At 45.9% G+C, this 22,538-nt stretch overlaps 1 protein-coding gene across 3 annotated transcripts in view; it reads left to right on the top strand.

Annotated features, from left to right (window-relative positions):
* Positions 1–22,538, top strand: part of LOC135916728 (RING finger protein 141-like) — a 271,536-nt gene that overhangs the window by 211,993 nt on the left and 37,005 nt on the right. For all 3 annotated transcript variants that reach the window (XM_065450178.1, XM_065450179.1, XM_065450177.1), the window contains 2 exons: positions 10,155–10,294; positions 20,150–20,263. In XM_065450178.1, the coding sequence (XP_065306250.1) occupies positions 10,155–10,294; positions 20,150–20,263 (254 nt within the window). The remainder of the gene's footprint in view (positions 1–10,154; positions 10,295–20,149; positions 20,264–22,538) is intronic.

Here is a 22,538-nt window from a genome sequence, read left to right as displayed (position 1 = left end):
TGGTCTAATGAGGTATGCTAGACATGTTTTTCATTCTGGCATTGATGTACTTCTGAATCTTTCTCTTCCTCAAGATTATCCATTAATTTCTTGGCCAATCCTCCAAAGTGAGTATGAACCACATACATGACAGGAAACCCAAACAACCTTGTACCGTGTGGAGTTCTCAAACATGGTCTTGAGTAGTTCATACAATCACAATGGCACAGTAGTGCATTCAATCACAAGGGCATTTATTGCACCTTTCACACACTAATGCCTGCTAGCCGAATTGCTATCCACAGAACATGCGAATGAGCACGCGACAAATCTAGGAAGTTGGACTCACCGCTACTAGATACGGAGCGAATATGTTTGCCCCATGTTGGACACCAATGCCTGCGGTGGCGCGTTCAACAATCATGTTTGTCCATTCCGGTCTCCTGCTTCTAGGCCTCGCGAGATGGTCTCGCAGGAGCATGGATTGGCGCATGCACGGAATGTCCACGCCACTTGGCGACCCCAATCCAAAGAGTAATAGCCTTCTCCCTTTTGCACCCAAGCAACACCACCATTAAGTAGCATTAGCAGCGCAACACTCGCACCATCTCTCCTACTACTCTGCAACCACACCGACTGCAACCGTAAAACCATGCGGGGAAGCCGGATTAGAGGAGATGGAAGCCATGGAAGCCATGTGGAGAAAACAACATCGGGGCGCACGTGAGAGTCATGGATCCCCGCAACCGCTGCTAATGCAACTGCTACATGGCGTGCGACCTGGTGTAACAATATGTATTTGTAATGCAAAGTGTGCACTTATCAATGCTACGTGGCGCGCGTCTTGCATTACATGGCAAGTATCACATTTGGATGCTGCTGCTGATGATGATTACAATGATTTGTTGGCCTCCTGTCGGAAACGGGGGCCAGCACTCAAACAGTCAGGCTAGGTTACAAACAGTCACCTAGCCTGCTTGATTTAATTTGGTATGGCATACATGTATTTCACGTGTGTGTGGTGCTGGCCTGTGACTGCTTTCTGCCTCAAGGCAATCCAACCATATTTTGGCCAATCCCCCTGGTGATAGCTGCGACTGACACTGGCAGTGGTGCACACCATCGCCAACCAAAACGGCTATTGAAATGAACATATTGTTACGTGAAGCTGAAGCGGAATACTATTTACAATTTATTTACAGGTAAGCTCATGGAGCCAGAATGGCGACGCTATATAAACCGGCACACACGTCGTCTTCGTCCTCCTCAGTGCAGCCACACTGTGGCGGCTGTTCCGTAGCATCACCCCTGGCTGTAGATGCACCGTCCCGGTGCTTAATCTACACATCCGCGGTGAAAGGTGTGTGGTATGGTTTTAGTCTTGCCGCATGAACAATGTCACTTGCAGCTGATGATGTCGCTGAGAGATCGGCGGGGAGGATTTCATACGTGACATCGGTCACTTGTACCACACGGTAAGGGCCAGTGTAGCGCGACAGCAGCTTTTCGGAAAGGCCCACACGGCGAACGGGTGACCAGAGAAGTGCCAGAGAATCCGGAGAAAAGTGCACGTCACGATGGTGCCAATCATAGAGGCATCTCTGATGCTCCTGTGAGGCCTCGAGACGGGAGCGGTCAAGCTGGCGCACGTGGTCGGCATGTGCAATCGACGCGCGTCGCGGGTGTATTCAGTGGTTGAATGTGTGGCCGAGGGCAGCAACGTGTCCAAGGGCAACACGGGTTCTCGGCCATATAGGAGATAGAACAGTGAATAGCCGGCGGTGTCGTGACGCGATGAGTTATACGCGAACGTCACATATGGTAAGTGAAGATACCAGTCGTGGTGGTCGGTCGCAACGTACTTGGAAAGCATGTCGGTGATGGTCCGGTTGAGGCGCTCCGTGAGGCCGTTGGTCTGTGGGTGGTAGGACGTGCTGAACTTGTGCTTTGCCGAGCAGGAGCGGAGAATGTCCTCGATGACTGCCGACAGAAAGCTGCGGCCACGGTCAGTGAGTAATTGGCACGGAGCACCGTGCACTAAAATGATGTCATAGAGCAGAAAGTCAGCAACGTCAGTAGCGCAACTTGTCGGGAGGGCTCTGGTGATTGCGTAGCGCGTAGCATAATTGGTAGCGACGGCGACCTATTTATTTCCGGAGCCCGACAGGGGAAATGGTCCAAATGGTCCAATGGTCCTAGATGCGTGTCGAATGTAAGCGAATAAACGGTGACGTCATCCAGATAGCACAAACAGCTGGACCACTGGAACCCCTGAAGCAAAGAGTCCATCATTCGTTCGAAGGTGGCGGGTGCGTTACAGAGACCAAAAGGCATCACCTTGAACTGATAAAGGCCATCAGGGGTAACAAATGCAGTCTTCTCTCGGTCCATGGATATCTGTCAGTAGCCGGACCATAAGTCGATAGAAGAAAAATAGGTGGCACCGTACAGGCAGTCTAGAGTGTCATCAATACGTGGCAAAGGGCACACGTCCTTTTTTGTGATATTGTTCAGGTGGCGATAATCTACACAAAAGCGCCACGTTCCATCCTTCTTTTTGACAAGTACGACGGGAGATGCCCAGGGACTACAGGAAGGCTCGATAAGGTCCCTTGCAAGCATTTTTGTGACTTCCTGCTGGATAACAGCTCGTTCCGACGCAGAAACACGGTATCGACATCGGTGAATAGGATTCGCATCGCCAGTATTTATGCGATGGGTCACGATGGACATTTGACCTAAGGGTCTATTGTCAAAGTCAAAAATGTCGTGATTGCCTTCAAGAACGTGGCAAAGAGCTTCAGTTTGAGCAGGTGTAAGGTCAGAGGAGACCATCTTCTTAATGTCGACGTCAGTGTCAGTACCGTGCGATGACGTCATGGCATGGGCTGAGCTGTAACGATCTTCCACTGTGAATAGCTCGACCTCATCATCCTGCAAAGCGTGAATTATAGCCAAGGAGATGCCCTGAGGCAGAACTTGCGCGGTTAGTGCGAAATTGACAAGGGGAAGGCAGGTGCGGTTGCCAGTAATTTTCAGCACAGTGTGCGGCGCGGTAACACCATGTGTAAGCATGACGGCCGGAATTGGTGCGGCCACGTAATTGCCGTCAGGTACAGCTGGTGAGGACAACAAGTCGACGTGTGCCACAGAGTGAGGCGATAGGCGAATAAAATCCATGCAGCTTAAATGGCTTGGAGGCGGGTCCACAGGGTTGGCAAGAAGAGGTAAGTCAAGGCAAAGTGAGCAGGCCGAACAGTCAATGAGGGCAGGATGATTGGCAAGAAAATCCAGACCGAGAATGATTTCGTGAGGGCAGTGCTCGATGATGGTGGAGAGAATAACGGTGTGTCTCTCATCAATGGTGAGTCGGGCAGAACACATGCCAACAATAGCGACAGTCCCTCCGTCGGCGACTTGTACAACTCAGTTCGGGGCAGCTGTCAGAACTTTCTTGAGCCGACGGCGAAGAGCAGCACTCGTAATGGACACATGCGCCCCGGTGTCAATCAACGTGCAGACAGAAACATTGTCGACGAGAATGTCCAAAAGATTCTTGTTCTTGGGTAAGGTGAAGCGAGGATTTCGTGCCAATGTCGTCAATGCAGCTTCACCTCCAGAAGCTGCACTGTCTAGTTTTCCGGTTGGGGGTACGGCGAGTAGGTCAGAGAAGGAGCACGGCGTGACGGGGGCGAGCGAGATTGGCGGTGGGAGGGAGAAGGCGAGCGGGAGTAGCGGGATCGTGTCAAGGGTGTCGCAGGGTCAGATGATGGAGCGGGCATAGAAGGGGCGAAGGAAAAGGATGCGCTAGAGGCGCGAGGGGGGTAATCAGGATAATAGCGCGTCGGAGAATTCCAGCGGCTGCGGCAGTGGTGAGCGACATGTCCAATGCGTCGGCAGTTAAAACAGATCGGCTTGTCGTCCACGGTTCGCCATTCGGAGGGGTTGCGCTGTCCATAAGAGGAGTAAGAAGAGCGCGGTGGGGACGTGCGTGGTGACAAAGGTTCCGAGCGTACGGAACAAATGGATTGCACGCCGACGTTGGACAACTCTTGGCGGACAACGGCCTGGATCAAGGAGATTGTCACGGGAGAATGATCAGAGAACGGGAATGAAAGGGCCGCCAGTTGTGCCGCTTCGACCTCACGAAGAATGATGCGGGTCAAGTTGTCACATCGCGACGGCTGGTGGAAGAGGTCGTCACAGGATGACGTAGCAGCTGTGTTGGGAAGTCGCGTGAGGTGCTGGGATACCCGGCGGCTTTTGGCATGCTCGAGACGACGGCACTCCTTGAGGATGGTATCGATGCTGGTGACATTTGTAAACACCAGTAAATTGAAGGCGTCGTCAGCAATGCCTTTGAGGACGTGATTAACCTTATCGTACTCAGTCATGTTCAGGTCAGCCTTGGCACAAAGGGCCAACACGTCGAGAATGTACGACACATAGGACTTGGTCGACGTCTGTACACGTGTGGCAAGGGCTTTCTTGGCGTTGACTTGTCGACCAAACGGACTGCCACAAAGGTCGCGTAGCTTGTCTTTGAAGAGATCCCAGCTTGAGATCTCCTCTTCGTGAGTCTGGAACCACGCCAATGGAGCTCCGTCGAGGTAGAAAAGTACGTTGGCAAGCATAATAGTCAGATCCCACCTGTGACTGGTGCTGATGCATTCGTATAAGCGGAGCCAGTCGTCAACATCAGGGCTGCCAACTCTGTTGAAAACACCAGGATTCCGAGGTGGGGAAATGGCGACGTAGGTCAGGGCTGCAGGTGAAGACGCTCGCGTAGATGAAGTGCCGCGAGCAGGTGCCGAAGTAGCATTGTTGCCGTTGCGACCGCTGCGAAGCTCCATGACGGGTACGGGGAACGTCCACCTCCACCAAATAATGTTACGTGAAGCTGAAGCCGAATACTATTCACAATTTATTTACAGGTAAGCTCACGGAGCCAAAAATGGCGACGCTATATCAAACCGGCACACATGTCGTCTTCGTCCTCCTCAGTGCAGCCACACTGTGGCGGCTGTTCCGTAGCAATATAAAAGCTTTTGCTGTAAAATGGTAACAATACGTGTTGTATTGGGCGCATGTTGGCTTACTGGGCAGGTGTTATTTGCGAGGTATGCTGGTTGACTTAATGTTTATGATGGTTATGACCACTTTAATGATTAATTTACATAGCTCAGTGTCTGGTGCAAATCGTGGCAGATGAAAATTATTTTTGTCAAAAAAGGTATTAGATAGTTTTAGAATAGGGCCCCAATAGTTTGGGGCCCCAAAGAGCTTTGCGGGTGTTATCGTTGGGGCACACATGAGTGAACAGTTTTAGAATAGGGTTTTGCGTTTGCGGATTGCGTCTTGCGCTTGACAGCGCCACTACGGCATGAAAGAAAAGCTATTACAAATAATTAAATAAACTATACCATTTTATGATAGGAATAGTAATTTTGACTTGCATGTATTTGCGTTTAATTTCAATTTAGAGGTTATTCTGTAATTAGCAAGCAATTAGTTGTGCTTAGTTTTGAGCAAACCAACTTTACGTGCCTTTACCAGCCAAGCTTAGCCGTGTTAGGCCTACGAGCCATGAAATCCACAATCGAATTCGGAATCTGCGGCGTCTAATGAATCAATCTTCATAACACACGCTAGTTGAGAGAAAGCGATAAGCGCAGTCATTTCTCCTAGCTTGCGAACTTCACGCGTTACCACGAATCGAACCCAATTTGGTGCTAGGCTAGAGCCGTCGCTTCGATGGGTGCCGCCATGTTTGCTGACACAAAGCTTTTGGGGCCGCTATTTGGGCTCCCGCTATATCGGTGAAATAGCGTTCCCAACACAAAACCCAAACGCTGTTTGCATCTCACGCATGCGCAGTAGCTTCGACGCTATTTCTTTGGGGCCCCAAAACGTATGGGGCCCCTATTCTAATTTTTTTTTAATTTTAATTATGGGACTTTACGTGCCAAAACCACTTTCTGATTATGAGGCATGCCGTAGTGGAGGACTCAGGAAATTTCGACCACCTGGGGTTCTTTAACGTGCACCTAAATATAAGTACACAGGTGTTTTCGCATTTTGCCCCCATCGAAATGCGGCCGCCCTGGCCGGGATTCGATCCCGCGACCTCGTGCTCAGCAGCCCAACACCATAGCCACTGAGCAACCACGACGGGTGGGCCGCTATTCTAAATCTCTCTGTTATAATAATAATAATAATAATAATAATAATAATAATAATAATAATAATAATAATAATAATAATAATACTTTATTGCACAAAGTAAAAAAGCAGCGTACATAACAGGCCTACCAAAGCCACACAGGGCTTTGGCAGGCCCTGTGTGGCTTTTACCACAGACATTTACCAATCAAGCTTTGCCTTCCTTTTTCTTTAGTTACTACTCTAATGGATATGTAAGTAGGCTTCCGAAAAACTTATTTGCCGTGTAAGAGATGAAATATTCATTCTTTAGGTTAGTGACTAACCTGAAGAATGGCTATGGAAGTCATTTAGCTGGACACTGTAACAAGTGTCACTGCACCCCCATATTAGAAAAGACAAAATTCATAGGCAAACGGAAGAGTAAGAAGGAAAGGGAAATAGTAGAGGCCTTTCATATAAGAAAGGAAGGCAGTAAATGTGTAAGCACTCCCTCTCTTGCCTTGTCGGGAAAAGAAATCACATTTTTGAAAGAAAGATTAAAATGTTGATTGGCAGATGTTTTTGCGACTGATGTGTGCATGCCTACGCTGAAGAAGGTATAAATGTCCGGTGAATTTCAAATAAACTTCCAGTTGGCAGTCAGCGCTTGTCTGTGGTATTTGTTTCCATGTGTCCTCGTCTTTCTCACGCTGTTTCACCTCAGTTCTAAGTATGAACCAAGTGAAGGTCTTACCACTGATTTGCCATACCCTAATGAAGTACTGTTTACACAGGATCATGTGTACTAGTACTCGGGCATCGTTTTCACTGTAACTTCTTGTGATATTTGCAGCACGTTGATTATACCTAAAGAAAAAAAAATTGTGAAGCAGCTTGTCTACTCACTTAGGAGTACTCATATGCACGAAACTGTTATTGTAAATCCCTCATACAGCCAGCATTTGGATGATATTGCTTGGTGTATCCCCACAAGTAAGGTAAAGCTAATTTAATAAAATCTGTTAAAACAAAAGCAGTTTGCTCTTTCTCTCACCAGTATGATTTTCTCTATCCACAGCTCTAGTCACACTCAGTTTAAACCCTCAGCATTGAGATAATAGGTAGTTCAAAACTCCATCCTGTCACACACACCTTTTTAATGTTTTCTCATCAACTCGGAGACACACATATTTGCGCAAACTAGTTTCTTCATATTCAACTTCTTTTCCTGGTCACCGGATGAGCCCTCACATCCCCGTGAGGGGATGTGAGGGCTCAAAAGGTGAACATTTGAATCGACATGCTGATTTTTGCAAAATTTAGCAGGATGCTTTGTCTTGTCATTAAAACATGTCGTAAATTTTATTAGCCTAGCACAAATAGGAACAATGTTAAGAATGTTCCATTAAACAAATAAGTGTGTCATCTTAAGAAAACTATGATTTTAAAAATGATCATGATTAATGAACCTTTTCAGAACAAATATCGGCAGGATGTCCTGTATACAGGATCGGCAGCCACTTGCAATGTTATGCTTTTTTGTGTAGAAACCGCCTCACCGCACCATGTTTCTTTTTGTTGTTACTTTGATGCTGAAATGTATATTATTCAATGAAGTATTCTTTGTGTGAACTGCAGGCACTCTGAGTGTGTCCATCCATTCTTTCATTTGTCTGTCACTTGAGCTGCTGGGTATACGCTCGACATTGTCGCGGCATCATTCAAGCTCCATCATCCTACTCTCGCCTCTGATTCTCACGTAGTACCTGCACTGAGCCAGAGCGTAGGGAGATCCGGGTATGTCCTCAAACACTGGGCGTTGGTTGCCTCCGCATGAAACGCAAGTTTTCCACCCTGTGCACGCCAACGATGCTCACCAAGAAGCTCTTGCAAGTCTGCACCTTCATTGAGAAACTTGGACATTGCGTACCTCAGAAGTTTACTTGAGTGATGCTCGAATTGCTGGTGTAGTACTGGTGTACTATTTGGTGCAGAAAAAGAGTAGCATGTTTGCAGTGATCAGCAGCTAGGCAAGCCCACATTCTTCCTGACCTCGGCATGTCTCAGTGCCAACATGTGTGCCTGCTAGAACTCGGGGAGAGTCCAGGTGCCGGCTGAGGCGCGCTGCTGCCGGGTCGATGCCAGCTGCCTGCAAAATGCTTTGCTTAGCTTCGATTTCCACACTACGTGGGATCTGTATAATTTTTTCTTAATAGAAGCAATTTAGAAACTCGAGACATGCACAGTCTTGTTCCTTATTAAATTTAAGTTTAAAAATGAACTTACAAACAGTCTCCATCGTTACAGTTTTTATTTTTCTTAACGTGCAAATTGGCCAAAAGGTTCAAATTGAGAAAAATGAAAGATTTCGACACAGGTCATTTTATTCTCCAGACAACAGCCAAATACCCTCTCCTTCAACTTGCGTAACAGCACTTGCTCCTGTATTGTGTCCCAAAGCTTCTCCTCGTCGAAGATTTTGGGGTGTGCGTAGTCCACCAGTGCCCTGCCTATCACAATTAACTAGTCCAAAAATCTGGATCGATACCAAAATGACCAGCACCGACAATAAACAAAATAAGCCTGGGCAGAAAAGTGTGGCACGTGGGAAGAGTGGAATGTCACAAGTTGCATTTCCACCAATCCTAGCTTCAGTTCCAGTTTCACGGGCAATCTGGACTCACTGGCCAAAAATGGGCCTCTCTTTACTTTTTCTCCCACGTATTTCCATTTTCTCAGCAGCGGGTCTCTCACCAGCTAAAAGCACAAAAAACAAACTTTCTAATGAATGAATTCGCTCTTCCTCTCGCTCTCTACAGCCATATCTTGAAGGAGGCATTCGTAGGCGTTTTCAATAAGAAACATATGCCACTGCCATTTAAAGAAAGCCCATCTTCTTATTTTTTATCATGCACATAATAGCCAAACTTGGTGAGGAGCTTCTTTATATACTTGGGAATCCGAAACAAAATTAGAAAATTAGTCTTTCCAGAAAAAATTACAATTTTAGCACTGGATCCCCTCTTAAGTGGTAGGGCTTGTCTCTTGCTGTTAATTATATGTAACAATGCATTTTGAGTGATTTACTGTTTTTGTTGATAAATACCTTTTTTAACTCATTTAACTTTTTTGCTTGAATTGTGAGCCCCTTCTTTTCTAATTGATTTGTGTAACCACCCCCACTCCTGCCTTTTATCGGCTGGGATGAGCACGGCCTGGCACTGTATGTGGAGGAGGAGTGAACAGCAGTTTACAACACTGCTGGTTGATTGTGCACCTGTGAGACCTTGTTCAAGTGCTCCACTTGTCCATTACTCTGAATTGATGAACAGTAGGGCTCAGTTTGTCATTCTGCAAAGTGGTAGACATGAGTTTGCTGTCTATGATTGATGAAAGGTAGGTCAAGGTACCCCTCTCTGCTAAAATCTTTACTTGTAGCACGTACAATACAGACTAGAGACTAAGGAAGGACAACACAACACAAGCACCAACTCACAATTTAATGTTTAGTGTTAATAAATCTCATACAAATGGAAAAACTGATACATGCACAATCCAATTAGACTAAAGTACCACCCCCCCCCCCCCAAAAAAAAACACAAAACATGATAAACTCTCACCAACGATATCATTGCGAGATTCAGTAACTATATGCATCCAGGGAGTTTATTTACTTGCTGTGAAGCACTAGTGAAGCCTCACTTATGCACTCATTAACACATCTTGTTTGATAAGGTTTGCCTCTTACATGATGCAGTCTTGTTGGTTTGCACATGAATTTTCCCATTTATATGCCATCTTATTAATAATAAACTTTCAATTGTGAGTCAGTGCTCGTGTTGTGGCATTTATCCTTACTCACTAGTCTGTTTCGTATGCGCTTCAAGTAAAGAAGCAAGTACATCGACTCACTTAACTCCTATCTGCTAAGTTGGGAACCCTCACCAGTCAGACTTAAAACGAGGCACAACCATTTTTTCCTTAAATGGAGAGGTTGTCTGCCGTGCGTGCTGATAAGGAGCTCCATGCAGGTTGGCTCGGGTGAAGCTCGGCTGCTGACCTTGCGGCAGTTCTTGCACACATACCACACCATCAAGGCCTACTACTCGGCTGCAGCCTCCTGTGGAGAGTCCCCTCCGGGTAACATGTGTGCGTCCACCTTGTTCACTGGGTGGGTTGTTCTTTATTTCTGCTACTTCGTTTTTTGGTAGAAAAGGGCAAAAAGAGAAATAAATTATGCTGATCCCTCATACTGCATGTGTCAATGTTATGTAAAGCACTTTGCAGCTGTCTGTCTATACAGTTGAGCCAGCTTATAATGATACCGGTTTTAACAATGTTTCAGACATAACAATGAGTAGCCGATGCAACATCAACTTTTGTATGTGTTCTATGGTAAAATAAACTGTTTGTTATAATGCTTCCATCCCCCATTATCGGTTCATCATTATCATCATACTGGTTACGCCCACTGCAGGGCAAAGGGCCCTCCCATACTTCTCCAACAACCCCAGTCATGTACTAATTGTGGCCATGTCGTCCCTGCAAACTTCTTAATCTCATCCGCCCACCTAACTTTCTGCCGCCCCCTGCTACGCTTCCCTTCCCTTGGAATCCAGTCCGTAACCCTTAATGACCATCGGTATCTTCCCTCCTCATTACATGTCCTGCCCATGCCCATTTCTTTTCCTTGATTTCAACTAAGGTGTCATTAACTCACGTTTGTTCTCTCACCCAATCTGGTCTTTTCTTATCCCTTAGCGTTACACCCATCATTAATCTTTCCATAGCTCGTTGCGTTGTCCTCAATTTAAGTAGAACCCTTTTCGTAAGCCTCCAGGTTTCTGCCCCGTAGGTGAGTACTGCTAAGACACAGCTATTATACACTTTTCTCTTGAGGGATAATGGCAACCTGCTGTTCATGATCTGAGAATGCCTGGCAAACGCACCCCAGCCCATTCTTATTCTTCTGATTATTTCAGTCCCATGATCCGGATCCGCGGTCACCACACGCCCTAAGTAGATGTATTCCCTTACCACTTCCAGTGCCTCGCTACCTATCGTAAACAACTGTTCTCTTCCGAGACTGTTAAACTTTACATTAGTTTTCTACAGATTAATTTTTAGACCCACCCTTCTGCTTTGCCTCTCCAGGTCAGTGAGCATGCATTGCAATTGGTCTCCTGAGTTACTAAGCAAGGCAATGTCATCAGCAAATCGCAAGTTACTAAGGTATTCTCCATCAACTCTTATCCCCAATTCTTCCCATTTCAGGTCTCTGAATACCTCCTTTAAACACGCTGTGAATAGCATTGGAGAGATCGTATCGCCTTCCCTGACAACCTTCTTTATTGTGATTTTGTTAATTTCTTTATGGAGGACTATGGTGGCTGTGGAGCCGCTATAGATATCTTTCAGTATTTTTACATACGGCTCGTCTACACCCTGATTCCGTAATGCCTCCATGACTGCTGAGGTTTCGACTGAATCAAACGCTTTCTGCTTTCTCGTAATCAATGAAAGCTATATATAAAAGTTGGTTATATTCCGCACATTTTTCTATCACCTGATTGATAATGTTAATATGGTCTATTGTTGAGTAGCCTTTACGGAATCCTGCCTGGTCCTTGCTTGACAGAAGTCTAAGGTTACAACAATTAAATTTGGCTGCTGGATGTGTCTGCCGAAAGGAAGAAGAATGCAAATTCCTCAGGACGGGGTACTCGAGCCGCTTTGTTACACTAGCCTTCTTGCTGATTGGTACTCTGCTCGGCACCCTGCCTTCGTTGCATTGTCTTGGACAACAACAAAAACAAGAGAGAGAGAGAGAGAGAGAGAGAGAGAGGGAAACAGCAACCGGGAGCCGCTTTGCCACACCCAGCTTTGTGCCCCTCCCCTTTCTACCCTCTTGCTCACATTGGAAACGTGAAAGGAAGAGGTCGTGGCACAAAGGCAGGCATGGCGATGTGGCTTGCATTTCTTATTTTCCTGGATGTTGCGTTCCTTTTCTTTCGGCACAGACACCCAGTAGCCAGATCTAATTTTTATTGGCACAAATGCACCATGGGAGCATTATAATAAACACTTTTCTTTTACCATTGAGCACATGAAAGTTCACAGTGCAGCCGCTGCTCACTTTTACATCTGAGTATTGTCAAAACCAGTAATTCCAAAAGTGGGTTTCAGGGTACTTAATTGGTGCCAAAAAACGTGCACTCGCCAAGAATGGAATAAAAATAAAGAACCGACGTTTCGGGCCCCGTACGGGTCCCTTGATCACAATGAAGATGTAAGCATGAGCGCGCGGCTGTTTATGGGTGAGGTGGTGCAGTGTTTGGGTGTATATCTCGGGAAGATTACCCCGCGTCCTGTTTATCATGTGTCTAGTTGATTGGATGTGAAATGTTTCTAAAATCAAACGGGCAGATAAGTGTTTTTCTTTTGCGATGATGGCTGCCGAGTCCCAGGCAATGATGTGTCCGGTTAGTTAGTGATGTTCCGCCAGGGCGTTCGCAGCTGTGTGGCCCTTGATGACGTCATTCATTTGTTGTTTCAAGCGTCGTTTAAAATTTTCGCTCTCGCCGACGTACGACACGTCACACTCCTTGCAGGGTATCTTATATGTCACTCCCAGGTAGTACTTGTGTTGCAAAGGGTCTTTTGCGCGTACCAGCTGTTGGCCAATTTTTTGGGAAGGCACGGGGGCGATTTGTACACCGTAGCCTTTAAAAATTCGTGCTAGGGCTTCACTTGTTCCCACTGTGTGGGGTACCGCCGCGCGCTTCACTGTTTCTTTCGCCGTTTCACGGTGGGGCTTCGCTGCTTTGCGCTCCTGCATTCTGAGCAGCTGTCGAGGGTAGCCATTGTTCAACAGGTCCCTTTTCACAACCTGTCTCAGCAGGCATGCAGCGCACCCTTTGCAGGGCTGTCTCCACAATGTCTTTCAGTCGCCTCATTTTCTGAGAAGAACGGGACCTGGTGTTGACGGCTTTCATTGCTTACAGAATGTTTTAATAATCATAGTTAGTTGTAAAACATATTGCTACAAAACCGTGTCTATTCTGATCAGGAACAGGCCTACCATGCCATGGCTGTGAAGAGAGCAACGACTACATAACTTTGTTCATTCTTGGTAGTGCTACGGTGTGCCTGTAAATGCGACTGTCTGTGGCATTTTCCTTGTCTCTTATTTTTCTGCAAAGCAGTGCTGAAATGAAAACAGTAATTCGGTTACTGCTTCAGTTGTCCACTGTAATCATACAAGTCAATCACACCGCAATATCTCCAGTCATGATGTCGACAACGCCTGAAAATGGTTGCTGAAAAGCAGTGTAGGAAGACAACAAAATTTTTGCAACGTTTGCTTGCCCATTGAGCACTCGGTATTCTTCCCTCTTGGTACACATGTAATAGATATGTCTTCTAAATAGCGGAAAATGATCAGGCCGCATCCAAAAGAGGGAGGTGTGCTGCTCGAGTGATTACATTGGCTGGCAGAAGTGCATTGGTGGCAAGAAGGGCAAGCAAAGGATAACTGTGCTTTTTGCCACCAATATGACTGACACAGAGCGCTTGCCAATTGTTGTCATCGGGAAGGCACATAAGCCACATTGCTTTAAAAACATCAAAAGCCTTCCTGTCGAGTACAGAGCAAATAGGAAGGCTTGGATAACCTCTGACATTTTTCGAGACTGGCTGCAGCAATTAGACGGGCACTTCACGTCTAAGGACCACAAGGTAATTATGGTTGTTGACAACTGCAGTGCACATAACTGTACAGTCAAACTGAAGAGCGTCAAGGTAGTTTTTTTGCCGCCCAACACTACACGTGCCCTTCAGCCGATGGACCAGGGTATCATTCACTACACGAGGTCAAAGTACTGAAAGCACCTGCTATAGCGAATGATCATATGCTCAGAAGTTGGAAAGCTGTATGATGTGGACTTACTCGGTGCAGTGCACACCATCACCCACATGTGGAAAAATACATCTCTGCAAGTCATGGCCAACTGTTTTCGGCACAGCGGTTTTGTGAGGCAAGCGGCAGTAGCCGACGAGATGTCAGCAGAGTCCACCGGTGATGACTGCCCGACCTTCGATGCTGTCCTTCCCACAAATGTGACCCTTCAGGACTACATCGCGATTGATGATTGTGTCGCCATGACTGGTCTCCTGACCGATAAAGAAATTACAAATTATGTCACGGGCGCCCAAGAAGACCATGATTCAGACGAATAATCAATTCGAAGAGGTGCAGCCGCGACCTCATTGCACCTCTTGGGAAGTCACAGAGGCGCTTCTGATATTGGAGGACATTTGCCTGAGCACTTCCGACAGTTTGCGGGGTGTTGGCCACTTGGAAGAGTTAAGAAAAATTGTGATGTCAGCTGGAATCTGCACGAAAAAGCAGACTATTGTAAAATACTTCAGTAAATAAAGCTATGCTTCTCCAACTTGATTTTAATGTTGTTTATCCTGTTCATTCATTAATTCGGCATTCAGATAATTCGGTCATTTTTCCTGGTCCCGGGAGATCCGAATTAACGAGCTATTTACGTATATAAATTTAGTCACAATCAATGCAAGGCAAGCAGATGTACGTAATTTGCAAGAATAAAATTGTTAATTTTGCTAATTTTCCTGCCTTCTAAACATTGTTATGAAATGCTGGCTATGGAAAAGGCATTTTGCAGCATTTTACAGCATTTTTACAAGATGTCTTTTGAACGTGCCTCATTCAACACCCTTGGTGTGCTGAATGTATCTTTCTCGTGTTACCAGTATGCCCAATTTTCTAAATAGGTGTTCATTTGGAAAGTGTTGTGGTGTTGTGAGACTATTCATCCGTGAAGAATTTCATCTTGGTGCACAAGTGACATCACTGCCATATGTGCATGTTTGCATGTCACACACAGGCTCTCAACATTATACCTTCGCAGATTTTATTCCAAACTGTGCAATCTGTGCAGGTGCTTTTCATAATGTAGCCTTTCACAAGCGTGCCTTTACCCATAATACTGAATGTTTTTCAGATGAGTAGATTTTGGCGTGTTTTAATCTTGAAGTTAAAACCTGCCAGCACAAGACCGGCAAACAGCTGCTCCTTTACGCCGCGCATGAGGTGGCTGAGTTTTTTCGCCCCGGGCATATCGGGGTCTGCACAATGACAAAGACGAGCCATGTCCTTTGCGAACATGGCTACAGTTTCATTCGGCTTTTGAATCGGTGATTCGAGAAGACGCTGCACGTGGTCTTGCCTTTCAGTGCTCCCAAACCTATGGAGAAACTGGTGGCAGAACTCATCCCAGCTTGGCCAGATTCCCTCGCGATTTACGAACCATGTGCGGGCTCCGTCTTCAGGAGAGAAATACACACGGGATAGTTTCTGTCCACCATGCCACTCATTATACTTGGCTATGCGCTCATATTCCTCGAGCCAGTCTTCTGCATCCTCGTAGGCATTGCCGTGGAAGGTCACGGGAGATCGAGGAGTCAAAAGAGTCACCTGTGCAGGGCCTGGGTCTGCCATGGCTTGGGCACTCATGATAACAGGCAAACTTCCTGGTAGGGGACCGAATTCTGGTCTTAGGCCGAGTAGGCAATGACTGACACAATGAACCGGTGTTTCGACACACGGAAAACGTCCTGGGCTTGATGTGGGGCTGTTGACAGGCGTCCCAAACACATACCCAGTGCCTCCATCAGTGTCACGATTCACAAGCCGCAGGAACTGATAAAAAAAGGGCAGGACACTTTAATTGCAGACCAACTAAAAAACAATCATGCAGGGACCTCTTCTCTTCGCGCGAGATCTTCGTGTTCCTCTACGTGCCGCGTACTGGATGTGGCAATATTAAGAAAAAATACTGTTCCCCAATGACAGCTGTCAAGGGTATATATATCTCTAGTTTCTGTTATGCACACACCATCTTCAAGCAATATAGGACTAATTCCATACTAGTTATGAAATTACAACATTTTAGGACCCTAATTAACATTCACAATGCATAGTTGCTTGTGTTAAGCCTCACTTTTCCATGGCTGTCCTTGCAAGACTGAACAAAGTAAAAAAAATACAACACTAACAAGCACCATAATTCTTTGACCAAAAATATAAAAGTGCAGGCATAAACATAATACCAGAAGACCGGTACAATTAACTCTATAATTTAATATGCCTGTTCAGGTTCACCCAAAGCAGCTCCAGTGTTCTTTTACTCCTTGAAAGTTAACACTTATTATCACTTCCTTTTACTTTGTAACTTGTTTTCAAGTGGCCCTGAACACCAATTACAACTGCAATAACTGCGTGTCTTACTCTACTTGTTCCCAAAATTCACTGTGTCTAAAGTAGAATATATCACCAAGTTTCTGATGACCCCAGAAAAGCATGATGTCCCAACAGCATGTTTAGATGGTCCTTGGACGTTACCTGGCCATTGTCAATAGGCATTTGAAGATCACATGTGACAGTTGATGTAAGTAGAGTTTACAACCCTAAGACAAAATAGTAATTGTACACCATGCACTTAATTCTTGTGTAGAACCAATGGTCAATATTATTGAGATGTAAACGTACATGCTGCTGACTTAGTCAATAACATTGGTGTTGTTCAAATTTCTTAATAAGGACTAAGTGAACAATAAGCATAAGGTAACATGCCAGCTTCTTACCCACTCACAAGCTGCAAAGTGCCGTTTCACTTACGAAGACCTTCTGTTCCTCGGCCACATCATCAGCAAGTCTGGAGTCTGTCATTACCCACAAAAGACAGCTGCCATCACTTAGTTCCCGCGGGCTATCAATAAGAAGGCAGTGCGCAGATTCCTTGAGCTCTGTCCCTATTATAGATGCTTTGTAACATACTTTTCAAGAATTACAGAGCCATTTACCCATCTCACAAAACCTGACGTCGACTTTAAATGGGAAACACGCCAAGAAGATGCATTTCAGGAGCTGAAACGATGGCTGGAGTCAACACTGGTGCTTCCACATATCAACGAAGACACTGAGATGGAAATCCATACCAACACAAGTAGCCAAGGCCTCAGTGCCATGCTTGTTCAATGGAAAGATGAAGTTTAAAGCGTAGTAGCTTACACTAGCCGGTTACTTTGTCGAAAGTGGAAGCAAATTATTCTACGATGGAAAAAGAGTGCCTTGTGATCATTCGGCCTACGGCAAAATTCCGGCTTTATGTACACATATGGTAGGCACTTCAAAGTGGTAAGTTACCACCAGGCCTTTTGTTGGCTGGCAAACCTAAAATATCCTTCCAGTCACCTAGCACAATGGAGTCATAGACTCCATGAATTTGACATCACCGTAGGCTCTAAGTCTGGACGGAAGCATTCTGGTGCTGACTGTCTGTCGTGCACTTCTATTGACCCACCACTGCAAAGCTTTCCTGGGAACAATAAGAGCAAATGACTTTACCAAGCAGGAGGAGCTAAGAAGCCTTGCTGAGTACTTGGAAGGCAAGACTTACCTTGTCCCTAAGGTATTTAACCGTGAATTGCTGTTCTCCTTGCAAAGGAGAACCTGTCCTGGTGAACATGTCCTGGTGAAGAACTTTTCCCCCGCCCGTATAAACTGTCTCCTCGTTGTGCCTGCAGCACTCTGGTCAGAAGTCCTGTACACCCTGCACAACGATCAGACAGCCGGGCACCTCGAGCTTTCCCATACTCTCGGGAGACTACAAGGAAAGTATTATTGGCTGCGCCTGATCACCGACATCACCTGTTATGTCAAGACATGCCGTGACTGCCAATGACGCAAAATACCGCCGACAAAGCCAGCGGGATTACTACAGTCAATCGAGCCTCCTTGCCAACTGTTCCAGCAGATTAGGATGGATTTGCTGGGATTCTATCCAACGTCAACATACGGAAATAAGTGGATTGTCGTAGCGACAGGCTACCTCACTCGCTTCGCTGAAACTAAAGCTCTCTGAAAGGTAGCACAGCCGAAGGGACGAAATTCTTCGTCGAAAATATCGTGCTACGACATGATGCCCCAGAATTCCTCATCACTGACAAAGGGAGGGCCTTTACAGCAGAGCACAGCCAAGCCATTCTGCGATACAGCCAGACGAGCCACAGGAGGACAACTGCCTACCACCCGCAGGCGAATGGTCTCACAGAGTGTCTGAACAAGACCCTCACCGACCTCACCAACATGCTATCAATGTACGTCGACCTTGAGCACAAGACGTGAGATGCCATCCTTTCATATGTAACCATGGCTTATAACACGGCAGTGCAAGAAACAATGCAAATCATGCCGTTCAAGCTGCTTATACACGAAACAATACGACGACTCTTGACGCCATGCTTGCCACAAGTCACAGACGAAGAGAATCTCGACATCACCGCCTATCTCGAGGGTGCTGAAGAATCCCGACAGCTCACCCACGTGCGCATCAAGGACCAGCAGAGGACCAACAGCAGACACTACAATTTTCGACGACGCTATGTGGAATACCAGCCTGGTAACCGTGTTTGGGTCTGGACTGTAATACGCGGATGAAGACTTAGTGAGAAACTGTTATGACGCTATTTTGGACCCTACAAGGCCATCTGACGCATTGGCACACTGGACTATGAGCTCGTGCCAGGCAACATTTCGTAATCGCAGTGGCGCCGCACATATCCGCCCATTCGTAGCAATCGCTACAAAGGAAACCCATATGGGTTCCTTCAAAGAAAAGCCTCGGAATTGAAGAAAAATTCGTCCTGGTCCGAGACTCGAACTCCGGACCACTGTCTTTCCGGGGCAGCCGCTCTACCATCTGAGCTAACCAGGCGACTAGCAGATGACAGGGCAAAGTCGAATTTGTCAACAACTCAAAGCAAAGGCCAGAGTTTGATGTAATGGTTCTGTGGAAACCCGTGAGGTGGGGAGAATTAATTAATTAAGGGAAAATGAGACATCCGCCCATTCATATTAATCGCTACAAAGGAAACCCATATGGGTTCCTCGAAAGAAAAACTCGCAATTGAAGAAAAATTCTTCCTGGTCCGGGACTCAAACCTGGGACCACAGCCTTTCCGGGGCAGCCACTTTACCATCTCAGCTAACCAGATGGCTAGCAGATGGCAGGGGGAAGTCATATTTGTCAGCAACTCGAACAAAAGGCAAGAGTCTGATGTAATGGTTCTGCGGAAACCCGCAAGTTGGAGAAAATGAATTAAGGAAAAATGAGACATCTACCCATTAGTAGCAATTGCTGGAAAGGAAACCCATGCCCTCTTTCCCCTGTTAACCCGCAGAAAACAATCGCAGATATGCTTATTTCATAAGATTTACTACCAGAATGCAGTGCTTTGGTCAGCGTGGATTAATCCAGCACCATCCATCGCCCAACCTCGTAGAGATCATGCACATAAGATACATGTGCCTTGCTCTAACGCACTAACACATTCCCAATCATTTTTACTGAAAACATCCAATTAATAGAATGGTCTGCCAGCATCTACTGTTATCATTAGTAATCCTGCTCAATTTAAAGCTGCTTTAGTTAACTACATCTAAATCAAAAAATTTTTTATACATCATGTGACTTTTCTGTTATTGTGTAAACACAATATCTATTTGCAAATTAAGTATGTACGTATATTGATCCATCATTCCTAACTTGTGCATTAAAAAGTGCATCATGAGATTTTTCTGGTGAACTACCATTTCTTTATGCTATCGTTATTTTTTGGTATTATAAATATGTTTATTATGATATGTAATTAGTGAGCTAACATGATTTTTCATTGCTACTAATAATGTGCCTTTTCTGTATAATCTTATTTGGGACCTCTCTTTGTATGTAGCCTCTTCCCTCTATATGTATACTTACTCTGAGGGTACTGTAAATAAAATAAAATAAAATAAAATAAATAAATAAATAAATCTGTCGAAAATCTGCACAAAAAGCAACTTGTTGAGCAGATAAGATACCAAACTTAGTCAAACATTTGGTCAATCACTTCTTGGTACTTTTCTTTATTATTTGATGCCACTTCCCTGCCCTAGTGTCCTGGGCACTACCACCACTGATCTGGAGGAGTGCTGCATCTGCATGGAGCACAGGCCAGAAGTGACCCTGCCCTGCACACATAGCTACTGCCTGCGATGCATCGAGCAGTGGTGAGTCGGCGGCTGCATCACCAAGCAGCATGTTTTGCTTTCTCTGCCAGCAGCTGTTGTCAAGAACTATGCGACGTCATCAGTTATACCTAACTGGGGAAAGCAGGTCACTATCCTTGTGTTCTCTGGCGGTGAAGCGAAATCACACAAAAAAAGTAAGACCACTTCGTCCCACATTTCCATCTGCTTTGGTTTACGCTGGGGAAAAAGAAAACATAAGCACCATGTTTACGACAGCAAAATAAGACAAAATGGGCCGCTGGCTGTTAAATTTGTATTCAGGCAGGAAGAGTGCTAAGAACACAAATGACGGCAAAGACCCATAGAAAACAACACGTCATTTTCTGTGTGCCTTTATCTTTGTCCTGGCTCTTAGTGCTGCGCCAGCCCAAATATGCGCAACCAACTAGCCAATGCTTTCATGTTAGATTTGACTTGCTTTTCTTTCCTGTGTCTGGGAGAATGTCCAACTTTCACCTGTAGACACTATGCTGATTCAGTTCCAAGAAACTGACAGTGCGGTCCAATGCTGCGGAGCTACTTGGCTACTTCCTATGCATTGCTTTTCTTAGGGTACTTCACAGACTTTTGGGGGGTTACTATCTATTTATTTATGTTTGTATCTAACGGTTTTGGGTCAACCAGGGTTACTGTGTAGTCCATGGTCAAATTGTCAGAGCATTTGGCTGCTGTGCCGAAGGTACACGGTTCGAAACTGACTGTCGGCCGAACCTGAGTCACTGAGTATGTGGCAATATGTACATATGTGCTGCTCTTCAGTGAACCTCTTTCATGCCAACATGGATCGTTGTAGATATGGGACAGGGTGTGTGCCGCTTTTCAATGAAACTCTGACACTTGCTTGGAACACTGGTTACGTGCCCATCATCGGTTGGAGCTCAGTGAACCTTTTTGATGCTGACTTGGGTCACTGGGTATGTGTCAGTAGGTGTGTGCTGCTCTGTAATGACGAAAAAGATTCTTTAAATTTCTCCTGTGCTCGGCGGAATCGAACCCACGTCGCATGAGTACCTCAAGGAGAGCAACCTGACGCCTTAGCAGGCTGCACCACAAATGCACTCAGTATGTGCTGCTTTTCAACGAACATCTTTCACACCAACGCTTTAGCGTGCTGTGCCATGAATGCACAGGGTAAGTGCTGCTCTTCAATGGACCTCTCGCCAACTTGGGTCACTGAGTAGGTGACACTCAGTGTGTGGTAAGTGAGGAAACATGTCTGATCATTTGCGCACACCGGTGCACCAAGCTTCTTTCCTCGGAGGCCATGCACAAATTTCTCAGCAGCGCCACTAGGTGGCGCAGCATGTTTAAATAGAAGTGCGAGAGAGGAGCCTGGCTGCTACAAGATGCGTTTCTCAGCAATCACATGCACCGGCACGCCATACATTTGAGACGCCATGCGCAGGCTTCATCACAGCACCACTAGATGGCACTGAATGTTCTTAGGGAGAGAGAAGTCCCACTGCTCGCACCACATGGATAACCTTTTCGACGGTGGCAATATCTTTTGTCGCTACACCTATTCAATGCTAAACAGATAACCATCGATAGTCATTGTTAGGGGTATTCTGCTTCATTTTTTTTATATCATTCGCGCACACATCGTTGGAAAACCTGGATTTGGTGCCATTCAGATGTCCCGCGTATCCTCGCTTTCCTTGGCAATATCATTTTGGGGTGACCAAACTGCAACTTCAGTCACCGGTGCTTGGTGAAGCAGCGCTGAGAAGGGAACAGCGAAGGCAGACTGCTGTCGTGATAAAAATTTACTGAAACCTTCATGAGAGGTTTGCTGCTTATCGAGTGGCTCGACATTGGTTGCACCTGGGATAACGCGCACGGAATAAACTGAGCGCTGTAGAACCAGTGTGCAGGTCCATGGGCAACCGAGTTGGATTAGTCAGGAACTACAGCGTGCCTTAAAGGGACCCTGAAACGATTTTGACAGTTTTCTACAACCGTACTGAGTCGTTAGAGTAGGTCCTTCTGATCATTAATTGACGCATCTAAGTGCTCAGCATAAAGCGTGTAATTCAGTATAAGGTTTTAAAATGCACATCACTGCCGATCGCAGCACAATGCGCAGCAGAATTTTAAGCCGCCCCTACCTATATGACGGAAATCACCCATATGATGTCAGTGGGGCGAGCTATCCGATTGGCTGACCAGAGTGCGTGATCGATTTTTCCAACTTTATGGTAAACGAATTATGTTCGTAATACAGTTGAACCTCGATTTAATGAACCTCAATTTA

The sequence above is a fragment of the Dermacentor albipictus genome, chromosome 3, assembly GCF_038994185.2.
Source record: "Dermacentor albipictus isolate Rhodes 1998 colony chromosome 3, USDA_Dalb.pri_finalv2, whole genome shotgun sequence".
Taxonomy (NCBI): Eukaryota; Metazoa; Arthropoda; class Arachnida; order Ixodida; family Ixodidae; genus Dermacentor; species Dermacentor albipictus.
Note: the sequence above shows the minus strand (reverse complement) of the source record. Positions and strands in the feature narration are given on the sequence as shown.